This window comes from Mustela putorius, unplaced genomic scaffold (assembly GCF_011764305.1).
Source record: "Mustela putorius furo isolate JIRA1106 unplaced genomic scaffold, ASM1176430v1.1 tig00000594_pilon_pilon_pilon, whole genome shotgun sequence".
In the NCBI taxonomy this organism is placed as follows: Eukaryota; Metazoa; Chordata; class Mammalia; order Carnivora; family Mustelidae; genus Mustela; species Mustela putorius.
In genome coordinates this window covers 688,471-707,822 of record NW_025421427.1, presented here as the reverse complement: position 1 = coordinate 707,822, position 19,352 = coordinate 688,471, and the positions used below count along the sequence as shown (strand labels likewise).

Sequence of the window (19,352 nt, the reverse complement as noted above, 5' to 3'; positions counted from 1 at the left end):
AGAGCAAATGGGCACGGAGCAGGTGTCGTACTGAATGCAGATGCCTGCGAGGGAGCTTTGTGGTCAACCGCTCTTTCTTGGGGCACACGTGGTTGGCACACTGGTAATAATCAGAAGTGACCTAATGATATGTCCACATTGTAACAGTGATCCCACTCCCCTATTTACCCAGCCTGTGTTCAATTTACATGAGTTGCCACACCAGGTTTTGCATGTATGAAGGGCAGCTAGAAAGAAAGGGGGGAGACTCGGAGACCATACAGACGGATTTCTGTGTATTAGAGGGGCTCGTGGAGGCAGATGGAGATGAAGTGTGCCCTGGGGAGCAAGAAGACACTGAGGTCTGGTTGAGTGGGGACATCTTTGAGTCATATTCCTGGAAATGCTTTCGAAATGGAGAATTCCAGGAAACAGAGAGGAGGGGCAGACAGGGAACTTTCTGGAGCCGGCCAAGTGCAATTGGACTGAACAGGGGAAAATAGGAGGATCCTGGGAAAGGGCCAGGGTTGTGTGGGCCACTGTTTGAGTTCTTTCGAGAACGTACCCCGTGCCTCTTTTCCCGCTACCTGGTAGGCAAACCCTCCAAAGCATGGCTACATGCATTCACCCTCTGTGGGGAGGCTATAAAAACCTGAAAAAACAGAGGTTAGCCCCTTTTGGCTGAGGATCTTTCAGGGTGAGTATCACAGAAAAGTGCATGCATGCAGGTGATTACTGAGAAACAGACAAGACAGACAGACAGACAGACACACACACACACATACACACACACACACACACACAGAGGGAGACTGAGTAGAGGTAAGGAGGGGAAGGGAGGAAGGGAGGGAGAGTGAGTTCGATTCTGAAGGCTCCTTTTTTTTCTCCAAAGAAAGGAGACACCATGCTAAGAATCGTCTATTATCCTCACGAAAAGACCTTTTCCAGCCTGTTCCCTGGCCTCCACGCCCAGCCCGTAGTCACCACCCTCCTGCCTGCAACCCCTTTCCCCCTCAACTTCTTTCCTAATTATCAGCTACAGATGAGTGTGCCTTCGAGTTACTCTGGGAGAAATGAGTGCGCTAATCTTAGGGCCACCTTCCAAGAGGCCTATATGTCTCCTAAGGAGAAAGCTGAGGCGATTTACGCGGTCTTCTCTCTGCCCTTATTGCTAAAATGCCGTCAGTGTTTTTCATTTTCATGTATCCTGAGGCTTCAAATCCAGTAAGCAGAAGCCCAGAATCCCAGAGTAATGAAGAGTCACTGATGTATGTACAATTGTGGTTCTTCCATTCTGCCATAACAGAGCTTTTATGAGATGCAAAGCCTTGTTTAAAGAAAAATGTCGGGGGCGCCTGGGTGGCTGCTCAGTGGGTTAAGCCTCTGCCTTCGGCTCGGGTCATGATCTCACAGTCCTGGGATCGAGCCCCAAATGGGGCTCTCTGCTCGACAGGGAGCCTGCTTCCTCCTCCTCTCTCTGCCTATCTCTCTGCTTACTTGTGATCTCTCTGTCAAATAAACAAATAAAATCTAAAAAAAAAAAAAAAAAGCCACTAAAAAAAAAAAAGAAAAAAAGAAAAATGTGGGATAACCCCAGAATTCTCCAAGCTCTTTTAGGAGTTTCTTTGGAAAATAAACAGAACTAAAGTAATTAAGATTTAAGACGTAGGAAGGAGGATGGTAAGTGCTTATGATTCACACAATGGCGTGACTGTTCCCTTCTGTGAATACCTGACTACTGAAAATGGATCAATAAATCATGAACAAGAATGCACTTTATTTCAGTTTAAATTCTTAGAAATCTGCAGGAAGTTCCTTTTGGCTCTGGATGTTAAGAAATGTTGCTGTACATGGGGAAGTTACCCAAAAGTCTGGAGCCAACTTCAGGATGGATGGGAACACGGGCTGGGAGGCTGATGGGGTTCTGACATGTCTGTGGTCATGCTGGACCCCACCAGCTAAAGCCCACCTGTGGCGGAACCCAGTTGAATTTGATGGTACTTGTGAAAACAGCATGAACAGTGGCGGGGGTGGGGGGGGCTGGGAGGTGGGGGGTTTCAGAGAGAGGGTGTGGGAGGAACTTACAGGACTTCAGTTTGGTTGGGGGTTTGGAAAGGTTGCTCTGGATGGATGCTGTTGGAAACCAGGAGACTGGGATCCAATATTCTAATTTGTATTAGGAAGTAGAATAGAGCCAGTTAAAATTGTAATTGGTAAAGCAGCAGCGAGCCAAGACAGGCATGTATGGTCCTTTTTGTGGTTTGCATGTGGTCTTGTATTTTTGTCTGTGCTCCAGCCTGGTTACAGAGGGGAGGTGTTTTGTCTCCACAGTTACGGAATGGTCTAGTCTGATGTTGACAGCAGCGGTCATACCTGCTTTTTGCTTTCTCAGAGACCACAATCTCCTTCAGATCTAAATGTATTTGGGATTTTATAACCTCAAGAATCCCTTCCAATTTTTTTTTTAAAGATTTTATTTATTTATTTGACAGCGAGAGATCACAAGTAGGCAGAGAAGCAGGCAGAGAGAGAGGAAGGGAAGCAGGCTCCCTGCTGAGCAGAAAGCCCGATGCGGGGCTCGATCCCAGGACCCTGATGATGCAAGGTAGCAGAATAGGCTACCCCAAACATGCCACTTTGTCACAGAAATTCTTCTGAGCTGAAGGTAATTTAGAAGCAGACATCGCAGCTAGAGGCAAAGACTTCAGTATTTTAGTTCTGAACGCTGCCGTGAAAATGCATTTTCTTTGGAAATATCCATTAAGGGCATTTAAACTCTGTTAGAAAAAAAAAAAAACCTGTTTTAACCTACTTTTTGTATTTAATAGTTACTTGTATAAATTAAAGGTTTTCAAGTTAGGAAAAAAAATAACAGGGTGCCTGGGTGGCTCAGTTGGTTAAGCATCTACCTTTGGCTCAGGTCATGAACCCAGAATCCTGGGACTGAGCCCCACACTGGGCTCCCTGCTCAGTGGGGAGTCTGCTTCTCCCTCTGCACCTCTTCTCTGCTCATGCTTTCTCAAAAATAAATGAAAAAAATTTTTTGAAGATTTTATTTATGTATTTGACAGAAATCACAAGTAGGCAGAGAGGCAGGTGGGGGGTGGGTCAGGGAAGCAGGCTCCCCGCTGAGCAGAGAGCCCGATGTGGGCTTGATCCCAGAACCCGGACATCATGACCTGAGCCGAAGGCAGAGGCTTAACCCACTGAACTACCCAGGTGCCCCAAATTTAAAAAATCTTAAAAAGAAATAGAAAGAAAAAAAACAGCCAACACTGCTTTTTACCTTCCCCTTTTTCTGCCTAAAAGATGGATATAAATTCTCCTTTTACTGGAGACTGACATATACCTGTCCAAAGAGGAACCAGAATAATCTGCAAACTTTCCTCTGACTCCCTGCCTTCTTTTTACCTTCCATTGCAGCCTAAATTTGTATTCCTTTGTCCTGTCATTTCTCCGTAAATTGATTGTCTTTTATTGAAGGTGGTAAATAAGTTGGAGTTCTAAGCTGCCCTTCAGAGTTATTTTCACATAGGTTCCTCTCTTGTGATGCGTTAACTGTTTTTCTCTTGTTAATCTTTTTGCTACTGTCGTAAATAAGTTGGAGTTCTAAGCTGCCATTCAGAGTTATTTTCACATAGGTTCCTCTCTTGTGATGCGTTAACTGTTTTTCTCTTGTTAATCTTTTTGCTACTACTGTCCTAGCTGAAAACCTAAGATGAGGAGGGGTAGTCGCCCCCAACAATGATCTAGGGAGAAAGAGCAGGGTGCCCCATGATGTACCCCTCTGGAATATTGATTATCTAAAGTTACTTAGAAAACATTGAGTTCAAGGACACGCACACCTTCCTCCATCCCACTGACAGCAGGAAGCAAATTTCCCATATGAAAAATACCCTCCCTGAAAAAGAAGTAAAAAGGCATCCACATGACCACAGAATAGGGACCGGAGAAAGGCAAGAAAGACAACTGGGTGAAATTGTTCTCAACCCCAAGGCTCTTTGGCTCTCAGCAAAAACAGACATTGATGCAAGGCCAAGAAAAGATTTAGGGAGTGTTTATTGAGGCTCATGCCCCCGTACCAGGGAGGCAGCACTGGGAACAAAGGCCCGGGAAGTTTGCAAAGGGGATGAGGCAGGAGAGCAGGGACATCCCAGCTGGAAGGGGTGGAGATACAGAAAACTGCTTGCAGGTGCAGCGGATAACTCCCGTCCACAGGCAGCACGTGTCTCATTAGCATGTCAGATCTTCATCCTGGGGCCAAGTGTGTTAGGACTGTCCGAGTATTATGATTGTCTTTAGAATTGTCTGGAGGAAAGAGCAGGTGGAGGGTCAGCGCTGGGATCCACTTCGGCACAGGCTGGTTTAGTCTGGATTCTTCTCGAGAGTTCCCTCAGGCAAATATCTCCTTTCTGCATCCCTGAAATACACTCCTCAAAAACGAGTGGTTGGTTCTTTTCTTTCTTCTTAGGTGATATGCAGAGCAATGGGCTTTGTGGTTAGGGTGGGATAGGGTTCCAGACACAGCCCCTATTCTATTTCAGTCCCCCCAGGAGAGATTTTACCCTGCTTACTCCTAAGGAGTAGGGGCCAAGGTCTCATCTTCTGAAACTGCTTCTTGCTGAGTGGGGTGTTGTCCCTGTCCTAACCTGGAGGGCTACAAATCTCTCACCAAATGCTCTAACACCTTATAGGGACATTGCTCCTCTTGGGACCGGTTATGTGGGACCCTTGTGCTACCACAGTTCACAGGAAACTGCTGTCATCTAGAAGACACAAACTTAAACAAATGATTAAAGGGGCAGGGCCTGAATAATAACAAAAGAATGATGACCACAAGAGAGCCCAGGAAAGGGAGGAATCACACAATGTTAGGTAGAGAGCCTCTGCCTGCGTCCCATAGTTTGGGCAGTGTGATTATTGAACCCATGCAACCATCTGGTTCGTCTGTAAGTCTCCTGAACGTTTAGTTCCACTTCCCCAGAGCTGTTGATGTAGGCACAGCAAGTGTTGTTGACTACCGCACAGACACCCCCTTGTTTGGCCAGAAGATAATCTAGAGCTAACCGTGTGTCAAGTACATTAGTCATGGAATCCAGGGACTCCTGGCGGCTCTCTAAGCTGTCACCAGTGTTTGTGGCCAGGTTTTCTATGAGCTGGGTAAGGTCTTTTAAGGTTGTTTCATGATAAGCAAACCCCCTCCAGGGGGCAGCCAGTCCTATGGCTTCTCCAGTTGCTGCCAAGATAAGCCCAAGAGCTCTCCTATGTCTGGTTTGAGAGGTGATGTTATATATAGTGGCGCCTAACCCTTTAGGGCCCAATCGTCCCAAAGTGCATTCTCCCCGGAAGTGAACATTATCTACACACGAATAGGCCACTGCCTGAAGAGGCCTGGAGAAGAAAGAATTAGGGCTCCCTTCGTAGGGTAGCTTATTTTGGGGAGGACCGCAGAGAAACAGATACCCTGGTGGGGTACAAGCTTGGCGGGGTGAAGAGGAGTTAAACCAACTTCGTAAAAGGCGACCCCAGTTAGGTGTACTCTTGCATCTGGGGGACAGAGGCCCTCCATCCAGTGGCCCCCCATCGAGCTCTGAATCCTCTTCTATCCCCTCCTGGCTATCGAAGGCAGCTGGGGTCTGATAGGTGAGCCTCCAGGAAGGGGTTGCTATTCCTTTCCAGTAGGTACAGGAGAAGTTAGGTTTGTCATCTTGGGAGAGAAGAGAGGAGTCCACACACCAGTGGGTCTGGTTAGGAGTACATGAAGAACTTGACAAGGAAAATGACATAGGATAAACAGAGGGCAAGCTTCCCACATTGGTAAGGCAAGTGCGTGTCTGGCAGGGGCAACAGGGCTGTCCTTGCTCTCGACAGAGAAGAGGCTGCTTAACCTGGAGACCGGTTTGGTTCCAAGAGTCTGTAAGCCCAACACACTTCATATCGTTGCGATCATCGAGTTCTACTACTAGAAAGGCTGCCCTCCTAATAGAACCAGAAGTCAAGGTGAGAGTTATATCCTCATTGACAGGTACAAACTGGATCTTCGAAACCCCGTCTTGTGGGGGAGGATGACAGATCAAACAATCAGAGAGGTTATTTCCTGAGGCCACAATGCTAGAAATGTTGACAATTGCATTTTCTCTCCAGGTTTCCCCGCCTTTGTTATTTTCTTCCCAACTCATCCCAGGGAGAAGGGCCAAGAGAAGAGTCCACTTCATCAGTCTCATCATTGGTTTTGATCTTCTAGACCCCGCAGGGGCAGAACGTCTCTTTCCCAGGGAGGAGAGATGACCCGAAACGGTACTCACAGAGAAGGGAAAAGTAAAACAAGGCAACAAAAAGCAACGTCAGCAAACCAAACCACCAAGGTTTAAACACTTATCTGACTCTGAGGGTCGCTTCTTGAACAAGTATTTGAGGTCTTCCACAGGCTCACATGAGTCAGATGGTTCTGGGCCTTCCGGGCATTTCTGAGGATGTCCAGGAGAAAAAGGTTTTAGCCTAGAAAGATGTACCCGGCTAGGGATTCCTTGCAGCTTAACTGCTCTTGGGGTGGGCTAAAATCAGTCAATAGGGGACTTTCGGCTTGGGGAGCAACTGACCCTCCAGGGAGCCCTCCTTCCCAGGTTTTCAGAAGGACCTGATCCCCTGGATTAATTTGCACAGGTTGGGGTGACAGGGAGGAGAAGGGGTCACTTCTAAATGACCTCTAGGGGGTGCTGGTAGCATGTGATTAGCATAATCCACAACGGCTTTTTGCACCTGGCCCAAATAAAATGATGCAAGCTCTGGCTTTTGTTCCCAACCAGTAAAATATCGGGGTGAGGAGGGGTCTCCCATGTCCTTTCAAATGGGCTGAGTATTAGGTTAGTCTTAGGGACTGTGGCAATCCTGGGTAGTGCAGTAGGAGGCAACTGGACCCAAGACTCATGAGTTTCTTGACATTTTTCCACAAGTCTTTTCTAGTGTATAATTCATCTTTTCTTTATTTTATTTTAAAGATTTTATTTATGTATTTGACAGACAAAGATCTCAAGCAGGCAGAGAGGCAGGCAGAGAGAGGGAGAAGCAGACTCCTCACTGAGGGGATCGATCCCAGGACCCTGAGATCATGATCTGAGATAAAGGCAGAGGCTTACCCCACTGAGCCACCCAGGCGCCCCATGATTCATCTTTCAACCTGCCTGAGGAATAGGGGGCCCAGGGAGCATGTAATTTATAATTTATTCCCAGGGCCGCTGAAAGGCTCTGCGTATTTCAGCTGTAAAAGAAGGAGTCTCTCACTTTGCAGACTTAGAGAGCCCGAACTGGGGAACTTTCTTTTAGGAGGAAAGTCTGCCTTCCCAGACCAGGTGGGGAAGGCTTCTACCCATTCAGTACAAGTATCAACAAACACAAGGCGGTATTTGTGGCCAGCTCTGTGGTGCAGCAGACTAAAGACTACTTTGCCATTTCCCCCAGGATACATCCCCTGGTGCTGCTGGTGTAAGGAAGTGGGGGCTGATTGGATGGGTCTGTGGTTTGCTTTGAGTACCCAAGTCACGGGCGAGGGTAACTTGTTTTATAGTCTAAGTCCCTATCCTGGAAAGACCTTTCACACCAAGTCCTATAGGAGGTCTCTTCCATAATGGGTGACATCATAGAAATGTTGAATGAGCTTTTATTGCTGGGCTTTGGGAATGAGAATTTTGTCCTCTCTCATAAACCACCCAGGACTTTCTTCTGTATATTCCTACCTCTTCGCCGCCTCCTGTTCCATCAGGGGGTTCTGAGGGTGACTGGGGAACTCATGGTGGTAATCTGAGCTGGCTCCTGAGCTTGGGTGGCCTGTTTAACCAGCTGATTGGGGGTGCCTGGGCAGCTCAGTCCCTTAGACGTCTGCCTTTGGCTCAGGTCACGATCCTAGAGTCCTGGGATCAAGACCCACATTGTGCTCTCTGATCAGCGGGGAGTCTGTTTCTCCCTCTCCCTCTGCTGCTCCCCCTGCTTGTTCTCTCTATCTAATAAATGAATAAATAAAATCTTTCAGGTGCCTGGGTGGCACAGTGGGTTAAGCCACTGCCTTCACCTCAGGTCATGATCTCAGGGTCCTGGGATCAAGCCTCGCATCGGGCTCTCAGGAAAGGTAATGCTACGGCCCGTCGGTCCCGTATGCCAGAGGTTATTCGGGTTTGGATCTTCAAGTCCGAGTAAAATGAAACAGGAGACAAGAAGACAAGTATGCAACCAGAAATGGTTTCATTAGTATTACGACATCTCAAGAGAAGGCCAAATGCACCCCCTCTCTGGAAAATGCTGGAGGGGGGGTGGAATAAGAGAGTGGGGTCATAAATTTATGGCGGCATTTATCTGGGGTCTGAGAGAGACCAGGAGGTAGGAAACAAGTGAGATTGGGTGCTGGGGTTAATGGAACTCTTTTTAACTATTCTGGTCTGAAAGTTTTAGAATCTGTTCCGTTGGGCATCAACCATCCAGGGAGAACAGGAATGCTGACAAAACCTCAATCAGTTAAGGGGAGGCAGATCCAGCAAGCAGTGTTTATAGGAGACGTAGAATGAAGCCAGAAGTGACAGGTGGTATTTAGGAATTGGCGAGTATAGTTAGCAATAGAGGGACCAGGGCAAGCACAGGAGGGAATAGGAGTCCGTCCCCCATTACGTCAGAGTGAAGGTATGGCCACTGGGTCCTTTCCAGTGACATCCAGCCGGAGTCCCCAGGACCTGTGTTGATCCCAATAAGCACTTTTGCACCGCAGTGGAGTGAGAGACAGAGTTGCTGCTGGATTTCCAGTTTTAAGAGGGGAAACAGTGAAATGCGAGTCCGTTTCCGTCCAGGAGGCAAAAGTTTCACATCCCCATCGGGAACAAAAGCCATCTGCTTTACCCCTACATCCCGTTGACTCCTGGACAAATCTGTATATTGTCCCCAGGGCGACATAGGCTTGCCCAGGGCCAAGGCAGGAGCTGACACTGTGGTACTTGGAAGGTAGGACACTGGGTTAGGGAGGTGGTCTGGTTGGCAGTAACAATTTCTTTCCTCCCTTGCCCCCCAGATGCCCCACCCATTCCTTAGTCAGTGTCCAGACATGGATACTGGCCCGAGTCTCTAGGGGTGCCAGGAGGAGAGTAAGTATTACTCCACGCTGGATTCCCCAGTTTTGAGTCCTGTACTATGGGGGCCCTTTTTGAGAGTAACTGTTAGGGGATTTGATGGTGATGGATGTGAAGTCCAAGAGATCTGTTCTGGATTGGTCCTTTTTACTCATGAGTGGTGGATCCGTGGTATGAGGCCGGAAACTTTGAGGGCGGTAGAAGTTATAAGTATTACTGTGTGGGGGCCAGTCCACATTGGACGGATGGGTATGTTTCCAATCTTTTACCCAGACTTCATCCCCAGGGCGAAATGAATGGATGGGAGTTCCTAGAATACAGGGGCTCTCTCCAACAGGTGGGCATGTAGTTTTGTAAAGGACATGTCGTACGGATTTTAGTTGGCTTTGGAGATGTGTATCCCCTAAGACCTTGAGATTGCAGGGGGTGGGGATTAGTAAAGTGGGCCGGTCTGCCATAGAGTATTTCAAAAGGTGAGTATCCATATTTCTGTGGAATGCAGCGGGAACGTAGGAGTGCTAAGGGGAGTAACTCTGTCCAACCCAGGGAGGTTTCAGCACGTAATCTGGAGGGTTTCCTTTAGGGTATGGTTCATGTGCTCTATTTTTCCTGACCTCTGAGGTTGATAGGCCGTATGGAGTTTCCAGGAGAAACTTCAGGGCTGAAGTTAGTCCTTGTAGAACTTCGAGATGAAAGCAGGGCCGCTGTCACTGTGAATGGTCAGTGGAATCCCATATCGGGGGAGTTTCCTGGAGCGGTATCTTGGTGACTTCTCTGGCCCTTTCAGTTTGAGTGGGAAAGGCTTCAACCCATCCTGAAAAGGTGCAGACTAGGACAGAGACATTTGATGTCTCGGTGAGGGACCATCTCGGTGAAATCTACCTCTAAATCTTCAAAGGGTGCCGTCCCTATGCATTGTAGCCCGGGGGGGCAGAGTGGGACCAATTTTTGGATTATGTTTAGCACAAGTGACCCAATGGTCCATGACCGACGTACACAGTGTTGTGAGTCTGGCGATGTAGAAGTGTTTTACCAGAAGTTCTTCCAGTCCTGTTTTTCCCAGGTGTGCGGTTGAATGTTGTTCCCCAAGTGCATGAGGGTCAAGGGCCGCCAGAAGGAACAATCGCTCATCTGGGAGGATCCACCATCCTTGCAGGTGCTGGACTGCTCCTTCGGTCTTGACCCACCTATCTTCGGCAGCCACGTATGTGGGATTTTGCAGGGAGGGAGTGACGGGAGCTATGGTGGCAGGTTGTCTGTTTTGTGCAGCTTCCCTGGCCGCTTGGTCAGTTCGGCAGTTCCCGGTGGCAGGCTCATCATCCCCTTTCTGGTGTCCCCAACAACGAAGGACAGCAAGGCTTTGGGGGGCCCGTACCATCTCTAATAATGTCAGGAGCCCCCTTTATTTGTATATTGTCCTGTGCCCATGTAAGGTGGCAAAGGCATATCTTGAGTCTGTGTATATGTTGAGCTTTTTGTCCTTCGATAATGTAAGCGCCCATATTAAGGCCCAGAGGTAGCCCTTTGAGCCTACCATCCTGCAGGGAGGGCGTTAGCTTCCAGGACTTCCATGGCTGTGGTTACAGCATAGCCTGCTTTCCTTGAACCATTACTCAGGAAGCTGCTGCCATCAGTGTATAGGGTGTGGTCAGCGTTTGTTAAAGGGGAGTCCTTGAGGTCCGGACAGGTGGCGTATACTTCAGTAATGATTTCCAGGCAGTTATGTTCTGGTTCTCCGTCTGCCGTCAAAAGGTATGTGGCTGGGCTCAGAGCCTGTACAGTCTGCAAGGTAATGTGGGGATTTTCCAGGAGTAGTCCTTGATACTGAGTGAACCTGCCATTTGGTATCCATTTTTGACTTTGGCCGTACATTAGAGTTACTACTGAGTGGGGAACCTTTACCGTTAGCTGCTGTTCAAGAGTGAGCTTGTCGGCTCCTTTGATAAGGAGTATGGTACCTGCCAGGGCTTGCAGGCAAGGGGGCCATCCAGAAGCGATGGGATCTAATTTCTTGGACAGGTATGCAACTGGCTTTCTCCAGGGGTCTATGGACTGAGTTAGGAGCCCTAAGGCTGTTTTATCCTTTTCATGGACATATAGCCAGAAAGATTTTCCAATGTCAGACAGGCCCAGGGCTAGAGCTTTTCCAAGTAGGTCCTTAAGCTCCTTAAAGGCTTTTTCTTATGTGCCTTTCCATGGTAAAGGTTGTGTCTCCAAGTCCCGCTAGCAGATCATACAGGGGCCTGGATATGACTGAGAACCTCGGTATCCAGATCCGGCAGAATCCTGCAGCTCCAAGGAACTCATAGAGGTCCCGCTTAGCAGTGGGCCATGGGAACCTAGTTATTATAGCCTTTCATTCTATGCTGAGGGCTCGCTTTCCTTGAGTTATTATGAATCCCAAATATTTAGCTTCTTGTCTACATAGTTGAGCCTTTTCCCAAGAGACTCGATATCCTCTCTTCAACAAGTGTTATAAGAGGTCGAGCATTTCCTGATGGCAGATCTCTTCAGTGGGGCTGGGGATGAGAAAGTTGTCCACATACTAGAGAGCTGTGTAACCAGTCTCATCTCGGGGAAAGTCTGCCAGATCCGAGGCCAGGGCTTCACTGAATATTGTTGGTGAGTTATTGAAGCCTTGTGGGAGCCGGGTCCAGGTTAGCTGCATCTGGCGCCCTGTGCTGGTATCAATCCATTCAAAGGTGAATAGGGGCTGGCTTATTGGGGCCAAGTGAATGCAGAAGAAGGCGTCCTTTAAATCGCATCCAGTGGGATATGGCTTAAAAGGGTGTAGGGGTTGGGCCTACTGGATGTACGGTTTGCGTAACTTGATTTAAAGCACGCAAGTCCTGGACGGGTCGGTAGTCACCATTAGGTTTCTTGACTGGGAGCAGCGGGGTGTTTCGGGGGATTAGCACTCAATTAGGGTGCCTGCTTTTTTCAGTCGCTGCAGATGAGCCTGTATGCCCAACTGAGCTTCCTGCAAGATCACATATTGTCTTTGCTGTTGGGGTTGAGTTCCAATTTTTAGTTCTATAATAATGGGCCCGCCGACAGCAAGCCCGGGTGGGTTATCTTCTACCCATACATTGGGAACTGCGGTCTGGAAGGCTTCAGGGCTGGTTTCAGGATGGTCTTGTTCAAATAGTCTCCATTCCTCATCTCGGGGTGTGTTTAGGGACATGATAATGCACAGCTTGGTGGGGCTTAGATTCATGGTGGCCTGTCCTGACGGCTCGAAAGAAATCTGAGCCCGTAATTTTGAAATTAAATCTCTTCCCAATAGTGGTATTGGGCAGTCTGGGACATATAGGAATTCATGGGAGACTATATGTCCTCCTTGTTTACAGGTCCACGATTGGCAGAAGGGTTGACTTGTGGCCCGATCCCGTGGCCCCCATGATGGTTAGGGTTCGTCCTGTTAAGGCTGTCACTGGGGTGGTCATTACAGAGTGTTATGCTCCGGTGTCACCCATGAAAGTGATCTTCTGGCCCCCAATGTTCATATTAACTGTGGGCTCCGGAGGGCCTAGTATCATTGAGCCTGGTCTCCGTGAATCTAAATCTATATTGGCCAGCCTGATGAAGTCGGGACCTTGGTTTGCCTGTATCTTGGGTTGGGTGGAGGGCTTGTGACCTGGGCTTTCGATTTGGGCACTCATTTTTCCAGGGCCCCATTTCCTTGCAATATGCACATTGGTCCCTTTTGAGAGTTCTGCGCTGCTGAGGTTGTGTCTCCAATCAGTCTGTTGTTTCATGTTGTTGTTTCATGTGGTTGGCTCTCGCTGAAGGGCCATGGCTAGCAGAGTGACTTGTTTCATTTATTTTCAGCCTCTCGTTTGGCTTCAGTGTCTCGGTTGCAGTAGACCTTGTTTGCTATTTCTAGTAGTTGACTGATGTTCATCCCAACGAAACCCTCAAGTTTTTGGAGTTTGTGGCCGATGTCAGGGGCTGACTGAGCCACAAACGCTGCATTTACCATTTGTTGATTCTTTGGAGCTTCTGGATCACATGGAGTGTATAGGTGGAAAGCCTCGCAGAGCTGATCATCATAATTACCAGGCACCTCTTCTTTGTCCTGAGTCACATCAGCTGTTTTTGACATATTAGTAGGTCTTTTGGCTCCTTGGCAGAGGCCCTGCAGGATAGCATCTTGGTAGCACTTGATGGCATTCCGGCCTTCCTCTGTGTTGAAGTCCCAACCAGGCCAGTTTTCCAGGGCAGAGTCTTGGGTCCATCCCTCTGGGTTTAAGGAGCTGACTGGTGCCAGCTCTTTGAGCCATTTACGTGCCTCCTGGAGAATTCTTCTTTCCTCGGTGTTGAACAAGCTGCTGGCAGTCTTCCCAGGTTAGTCGGTGGGTCTGGAAGATGGATTCCGTAAGGTTGATTATTGCTTGTGGTTTTTCCAAAAAGGCAGGAGTGTTATGCTTCCAGTTCAGGTCTGTGGAGATGAAGGGCTGGTAGTAGATAATGGGTCTGCCCCATTGGGGTTGGGGGGTGCCATCTACTCCAATTCTGTCAAGACCTCGAGTTTCTGGGAGGGGCATCTGGTAAGTGGGAATTTATTGCATTCGGAGGAGAGGTTTGATGTTCCATGGCTCGCGTTCTGGGGAGGGATCCTCATCAGAAACAGTCAGCCAAGAGTCTGGGGAGGGGTTCCCGTTAGGAACTGGCGAAGAGGCTGGTGCTGGCTACAGGGTTACTGGTATCTGGGAAGTCAGAGGCGGTGGGGAAATTGCTGCTGTTGGTGGAGCCAGAGGCATTGGTCGGGCAACTAACGGCTTACGAGTGAGAGAAGGTGGAGAGGGTATGCCTGGTGATGAAATGAAAGGTGGTGGTATGTTGGGTCCCACTTCAGGTGCAGTTGGGAGGGCTGAGCAGTTGAGAAGGTCGGAGGCCCAGAGGGTGGTGGGAGCCCTTGATGTATACAGCCTCATTTCAGATGCTTTTAGTCAATTGTGTCACGAGAATCCTGTAATGTCCCTTGCCATTGGCACAGAACCATACCCATGGGGGAAGGGTCCTGGCTATCTCTAACCAGGAATCGATGTATGGGAACTGGTCCAGATGTCCTGGGTTTCCTGGGACTACAAGATAAATGCGCTGGACGGTGGGGAGGTCTAAGGTTCCTTCTGAGGGCCAGCCAGCATCAAAAACTGGGCCACTCCAGTTCACACAGGGTTCTCAGTTTTCCCAGGGTCATATGTACCCTGTAGTTAGCACTAAAGCCTTTCCTGAAGTTTTTAAGCATGCAATCTTAGACAATGGGTTTGCTGGGTTTCCCATCCATCATGAACAGTGTTGCAAACAAAGGGTGGGATACTTTCAGGTGCTGTCCTGCTCCCGTCCCTCGTGGGAACTTAGGAGCGTCTTAGCTAAGGTCTATCCATATAAACCCCGGGACAGGCTACTCCACAGAGTAGATGACCATTACACCGTATGACGCTCTGCGAGGCTCAGGGTGCAGCCCACTCAGACTCCGTGGTGGAAGCTGTGGAGCTGTACAGACACATTCATACACACAACTGTTTCTTCAGATTCAAACAGGCTGGACACCCCCCTTGGGTATCCTGGACTGATGGGAGGTGATCAGTCTCCTCTTCCACCCACAGGGGTGGGTCTGGCTTGGACAGTGGCCCTGGGGCTTCCCTGGTTCAACGGGTGGTTCTGGTCAATTGTCCCCAGTCTCCTGTTGTTGGTCCGGCAGGGCGGAGGCGAGCCACGGCTGTTGGGGAGAACCCAGCCTTGGGTCTGCTGAAATCAGCAGGGCGTACCTAAACCCTAGGGCAGGTGCTCCGTTGCCCTCCGCAGCCTGTCTCCTGTCCCACACCGGTGGCACAATGGGCCAGCACGGTTCGATTTCCCGGTCAGGGAACCAAATGTTGCGGAAAATCTGAGGTGACCGAGGAAATTCAAGCGGCACTCGGAGAAATGGGAGAACATAGCTTTATGAATGCAGGTGGGCTCAGCGGGATCCTTCCCAAAGTCTGAGCATCCGGCCTTTGTTGGGGCAAGTCATTTATGGGTAAACTAGAGATTTTTTGCGGTTTCTCACTGCTGATTGGCTTAGGAGTCTAGTGCTAGTTCTTAGAGCTATGCGGAAGTGACTGGGTGGAGAAATGCCATGTCACTTCCGGCGGCCTTTCATCTCAGTGAGGTGGCCATTGTGGGCTTTCCGCCTCAACCCTATCTGGACGGTCGAGGGATTTGTCTTGAAAGTCAGGTCTGCTGGAATATTCCCTCTGTTCCTTCATCTCCACCGATGGGCGCTGGAGACCCTCATCTTCTGCAGATGGGAGCAGTGCAGCAGGGTTGAGTCTGGCATACTTTAAAAATAACATCTGGAGGGGCGCCTGGGTGGCTCAGTGGGTTAAGCCACTGCCTTCGGCTCAGGTCATGATCTCAGGGTCCTGGGATCGAGTCCCGAATCGGGTTCTCTGCTCAGCGGGGAGCCTGTTTCCCTCTCTCTCTGCCTGCCTCTCTGCCTACTTGCGATCTCTCTCTGTCAAATAAATAAATAAGATCTTTAAAAAAAAAATAACATCTGGCTATCAAGCAAGAGGGCCTGATACTTAGTTAGCCTTCCTCCGGTCAGCCAATAGTGCCCTTTAATTTCTAATACTGTCTGAACCTGATGGGGAGTTAGATGATGACTCAGGGTCAGCTTTGAGGCCTCACTTACTAAGGGAGCTTGTGACTTGGTCTAGTTATTTTGAAAAATAGGCCACCAGTCTCTGATCAGGGCCCAGCTTTTGAGTTAGGACCCCCAAAACAATCCCCTGCCTCTCATGGACATACAGGTAAAAGGCTTATCCAAACTGAGGAGTCCCAGTGCAGGGGCCTCATCCAACTCAGTTTTCAAGGCTTTAAAAAGTCTCACTAACAGGGTGCCTGGGTGGCTCAGTGGGTTAAGCCTCTGCCTTCAGCTTAGGTCATGATCCCAGGGTCCTGGGATAGAGCCCTGCATCGGGCTCTCTGCTCAGCGGGGAGCCTGCTTCCCCCACCACCCCCTGCCTGCCTCTCTGCCTACTTGTGATCTCTGTCAAATAAATAAATAAAATCTTTTTTTAAAAAAAGGCCCACTAACATCAGTCTTTTGTAGGGGTCCCCTTTCTCCCCCTTGAAGGCTTATAAGGGGCTCCACCATTAGGCCATAATTAAGGAATCAGAGCTCGGCTGTATCCAGAAGTCAGATTCACTTTCTGGTTTAGGGAACAGGCAAGGCGCTGATGGTCCTCTTCGGATCCACAGCCTGGTATCAGAGTGAAGCCCAAATGCTGGCCCTGTTTTTGTTTTGATGGGGTAACCCTATATCCTCCCTTAGTAGAAAATTTAAGGTTTTTCCAGTATTCTGATCAGAGGCCTGCTTGGTCAAACTGGCTATGAACCAATCACCATCATACCTTAAGAGGATCCCATGTCTCACTCTTAATTCCCGTCCTAACTCTCTTGTCAGTACCTTTCCAAATAGGTGATCTCTAAAGTACAGATGTACTAAGCAGGGGTTTTTCATTCAAAGGCTAGTAAATTTTGACTCTCCTCATAAAGGAATATGCAAATAATAATAATAATAATAAAGGCATCCTTTAGATCTAGGACAGTGAGAACTCAAGCATAGCTGGGAACCTGGGTAAGCACAGTATATAGGTTGGGTACTACTGGGTGTGTGGGAACCATTCCTTGATATATAGCCCCCAAATCCTGTACAAGGCAAAACTGTCCACTGGGCTGCCTCAGTGTGAGGACTGAGGTATTACATGGGGCTTGATAAGGCTTAATAGTCCATATTTGAGAAATTTTGAAATTAACAGCTGGATTCCTCTTAAAGATTTATTTTATGGGATACTGTTTTTTCCAAGGACAGCGTGCACTGGGTTTTAACTTTATCTGACTGGAGGAGACATTTTTACCTTACCCCGGACATGAGTATCCATGCAAATGGATCTCCTTGGTTTTGTGTTCAGAGCAATATTTGAGGGCTCAAACCTGGGACCATTCAGCAGTGCCCGTGGATGGATTCCTGGTTTCTATTCTATCTCCACATTTTAATATCACTGTTTTCAAGATAAATTGTGGTTCCAGAATTGTTTAGCAGATCTCTCGCCAACAGCAGGGACCTCAGAATGGAATGAGTAAAAACACTGGATCAGGCCCCGCAGGCGATAAGGAGACTAAGCTGTCTTACCTTTGGCTATCCATTCGTCCGTCCGTCCGTCCATTTGTCCATCCCAGTTCCCACATGGTCACAGTTATAAAGGGGCCAACAGGGTGAGGCAGGACAAAGGCAGCAGCTCTCATATCCACCAGAAATTTAGTTTTCCACCTGCCACATCAGAGGTGACCCCCGGCTCCACCAGTGTGATGGTGAGGGGCCCAGTGGGTATGGGAGCTGGGCACATCCTCCGGCCTCTTCTCTGTGGTGGGGTGGCCCCACTTCTGAAAGAATGGCCAGGATGGGGCCCGCTCCCTTCCCCTGGCCTTCCCACCTGCCACAGGCACATTTTCTCCATCCAGGCTGCCTCTGCTCTGGTCAGATGGTTCAGGCTGTGGTCTTCTGGGCTTCCTGGAGTCACCCCAAGGTGGCGGCTGTATCAGGGAAGCCAAAATCTGTGCCTTGTTCACTAACCTCTTGTCTGTATTGGTCTCCTCTGTCCTGTCTCAGTTATTCAAGACCTTGAAGGCCTCTTCCACCAAGGCTGACAGCAAGGTCTGAGAGCGGTCCTCTAACTTTCCTAGCTTCCCCCTAATATCAGAGGCAGTCGGGACGATAAAAGGCTCGGCTGCCTCTGGGTCTCCCCTGGGGTGTGTGTGTGTGTGTGCGCACGCGCAAGGCCTCTAGCCCTGGTTTAGAAAAACAGCTGGATTCTCATCCTCCTCCTGAGTTCTGTCCCACACTTGGTCGTAACTAACTGGTTTTCCCATGCACTTCCTCAACCCTTCAGAAAGGCAGGTAATAAAGGGCCTCACCAGCACCCTGTCGGTTCTGCCCTCAGGATCCCACTGTGGGTCCCAGTCAGGGACAGCATTTCCTCCTACCCGAAGTGCTCTGTCTCCTGGGTTGGCAGACCCCTGACTGTCAGCAGAATGCCCAGCTTTCCTAAGGATCTAGTCCCGCTCATCTCGGGTGCAACAGTGAGACGTGTCTGTAATGCCAAGTGTCAGCTGAGGGATGTGAGATTTAACTTAATAAATGCATCCCTAAATGGGAGATAGTCTTTTGGAAGAATGACCAAACTTTTCCTTACATAGCCCCAAGTCTGTGAGGGAGAAAGAGACAAGAACCCCCCTCCCTCGGGTATAGCACTTCCCCAAGGGGAACCAGATCCTGCTGGGGCCTAAGTCTGTGGTCCTGCTGTGGGTGCCAGTGAGGCTCACTCTAGAGGAGGGGGTGGAAGCTCCATTCGAATAAGGAGGTGGGGAGCTGGTGGAGAGCGAGGGGAGGTTGTTGGAGTCAAAGTTGCAGGAGTAGAGGGGGTTGGGAGGGGACTCCAGTAAAGGAGCACTACTAGGTCCCAGTTGACTGGAACGGGGAATCATTTAAAATGTCTGGTTTCGGGACGCCTGGGTGGCTCAGTTGGTTAAGCAGCTGCCTTCGGCTCAGGTCATGATCCCAGCGTCCTGGGATCGAGTCCCACATCGGGCTTCTTGCTCGGCAGGGAGCCTGCTTCTCCCTCTGCCTCTGCCTGCCATTCTGTCTGCCTGTGCTTGCTCTCTCCCCCTCTCTCTCTCTGATAAATAAATAAAAAAAAAAAATAAATAAAATAAAAAATAAAATAAAATAAAATAAAATGTCTGGTTTCAACCCAGCAGTGAGTGGGTGGGTGCCTGTGGTAGCAACAAAGGCTACCACAGACTCTACAAGACTCTACCAAAGACTCTATAAGAGTCCCTGAATCTGGGGTCTTGGTATTTCTCTCCACTTCTGAGATCTTTTGCAAAACAACCCCAATTGCAAGACAGTGTTAAAATTTAATGATCCATTTTGGGGCCATTATTCCTGGCCCCCCAAGTTATATTGGGACCAGTGCTAAAAATAGTAATAGTAATTCCTTTTCTTCAAACCATCCAATTTAAATCGATCCCTTCCTAGAAGGGAGTCCTTTATCATATCTAAGGTGTTGCCCAGCTTGGGAAGTTGAACAAAATCTGGAGACTTACAAAAAAAGGTGAAAGCTGACTAGCAGATGTAATCCATGGGACTTCAGGTCTATAGGAATAATGGACCTCTTCTTGTTCCATGTGGGCCTTTGGCAGAGGCAGGCCAGT

The 19,352-nt window shown here is 48.9% G+C and overlaps 2 protein-coding genes across 5 annotated transcripts in view; both read right to left on the bottom strand.

Moving 5' to 3' along the window:
* The window catches only part of BTN1A1 (butyrophilin subfamily 1 member A1), a 36,476-nt gene that overhangs the window by 15,696 nt on the left and 1,428 nt on the right, over window positions 1-19,352 (bottom strand). The gene's annotated exons all lie outside the window — the stretch shown is intronic.
* LOC101670931 (endogenous retrovirus group V member 2 Env polyprotein-like) lies at window positions 4,021-6,999 on the bottom strand. Its single transcript, XM_045082241.1, is given in 2 exon segments — window positions 4,021-4,883; window positions 4,885-6,999. Coding segments are annotated over 2 exon segments (1,569 nt in total). The 5' UTR covers window positions 6,207-6,999; the 3' UTR covers window positions 4,021-4,636.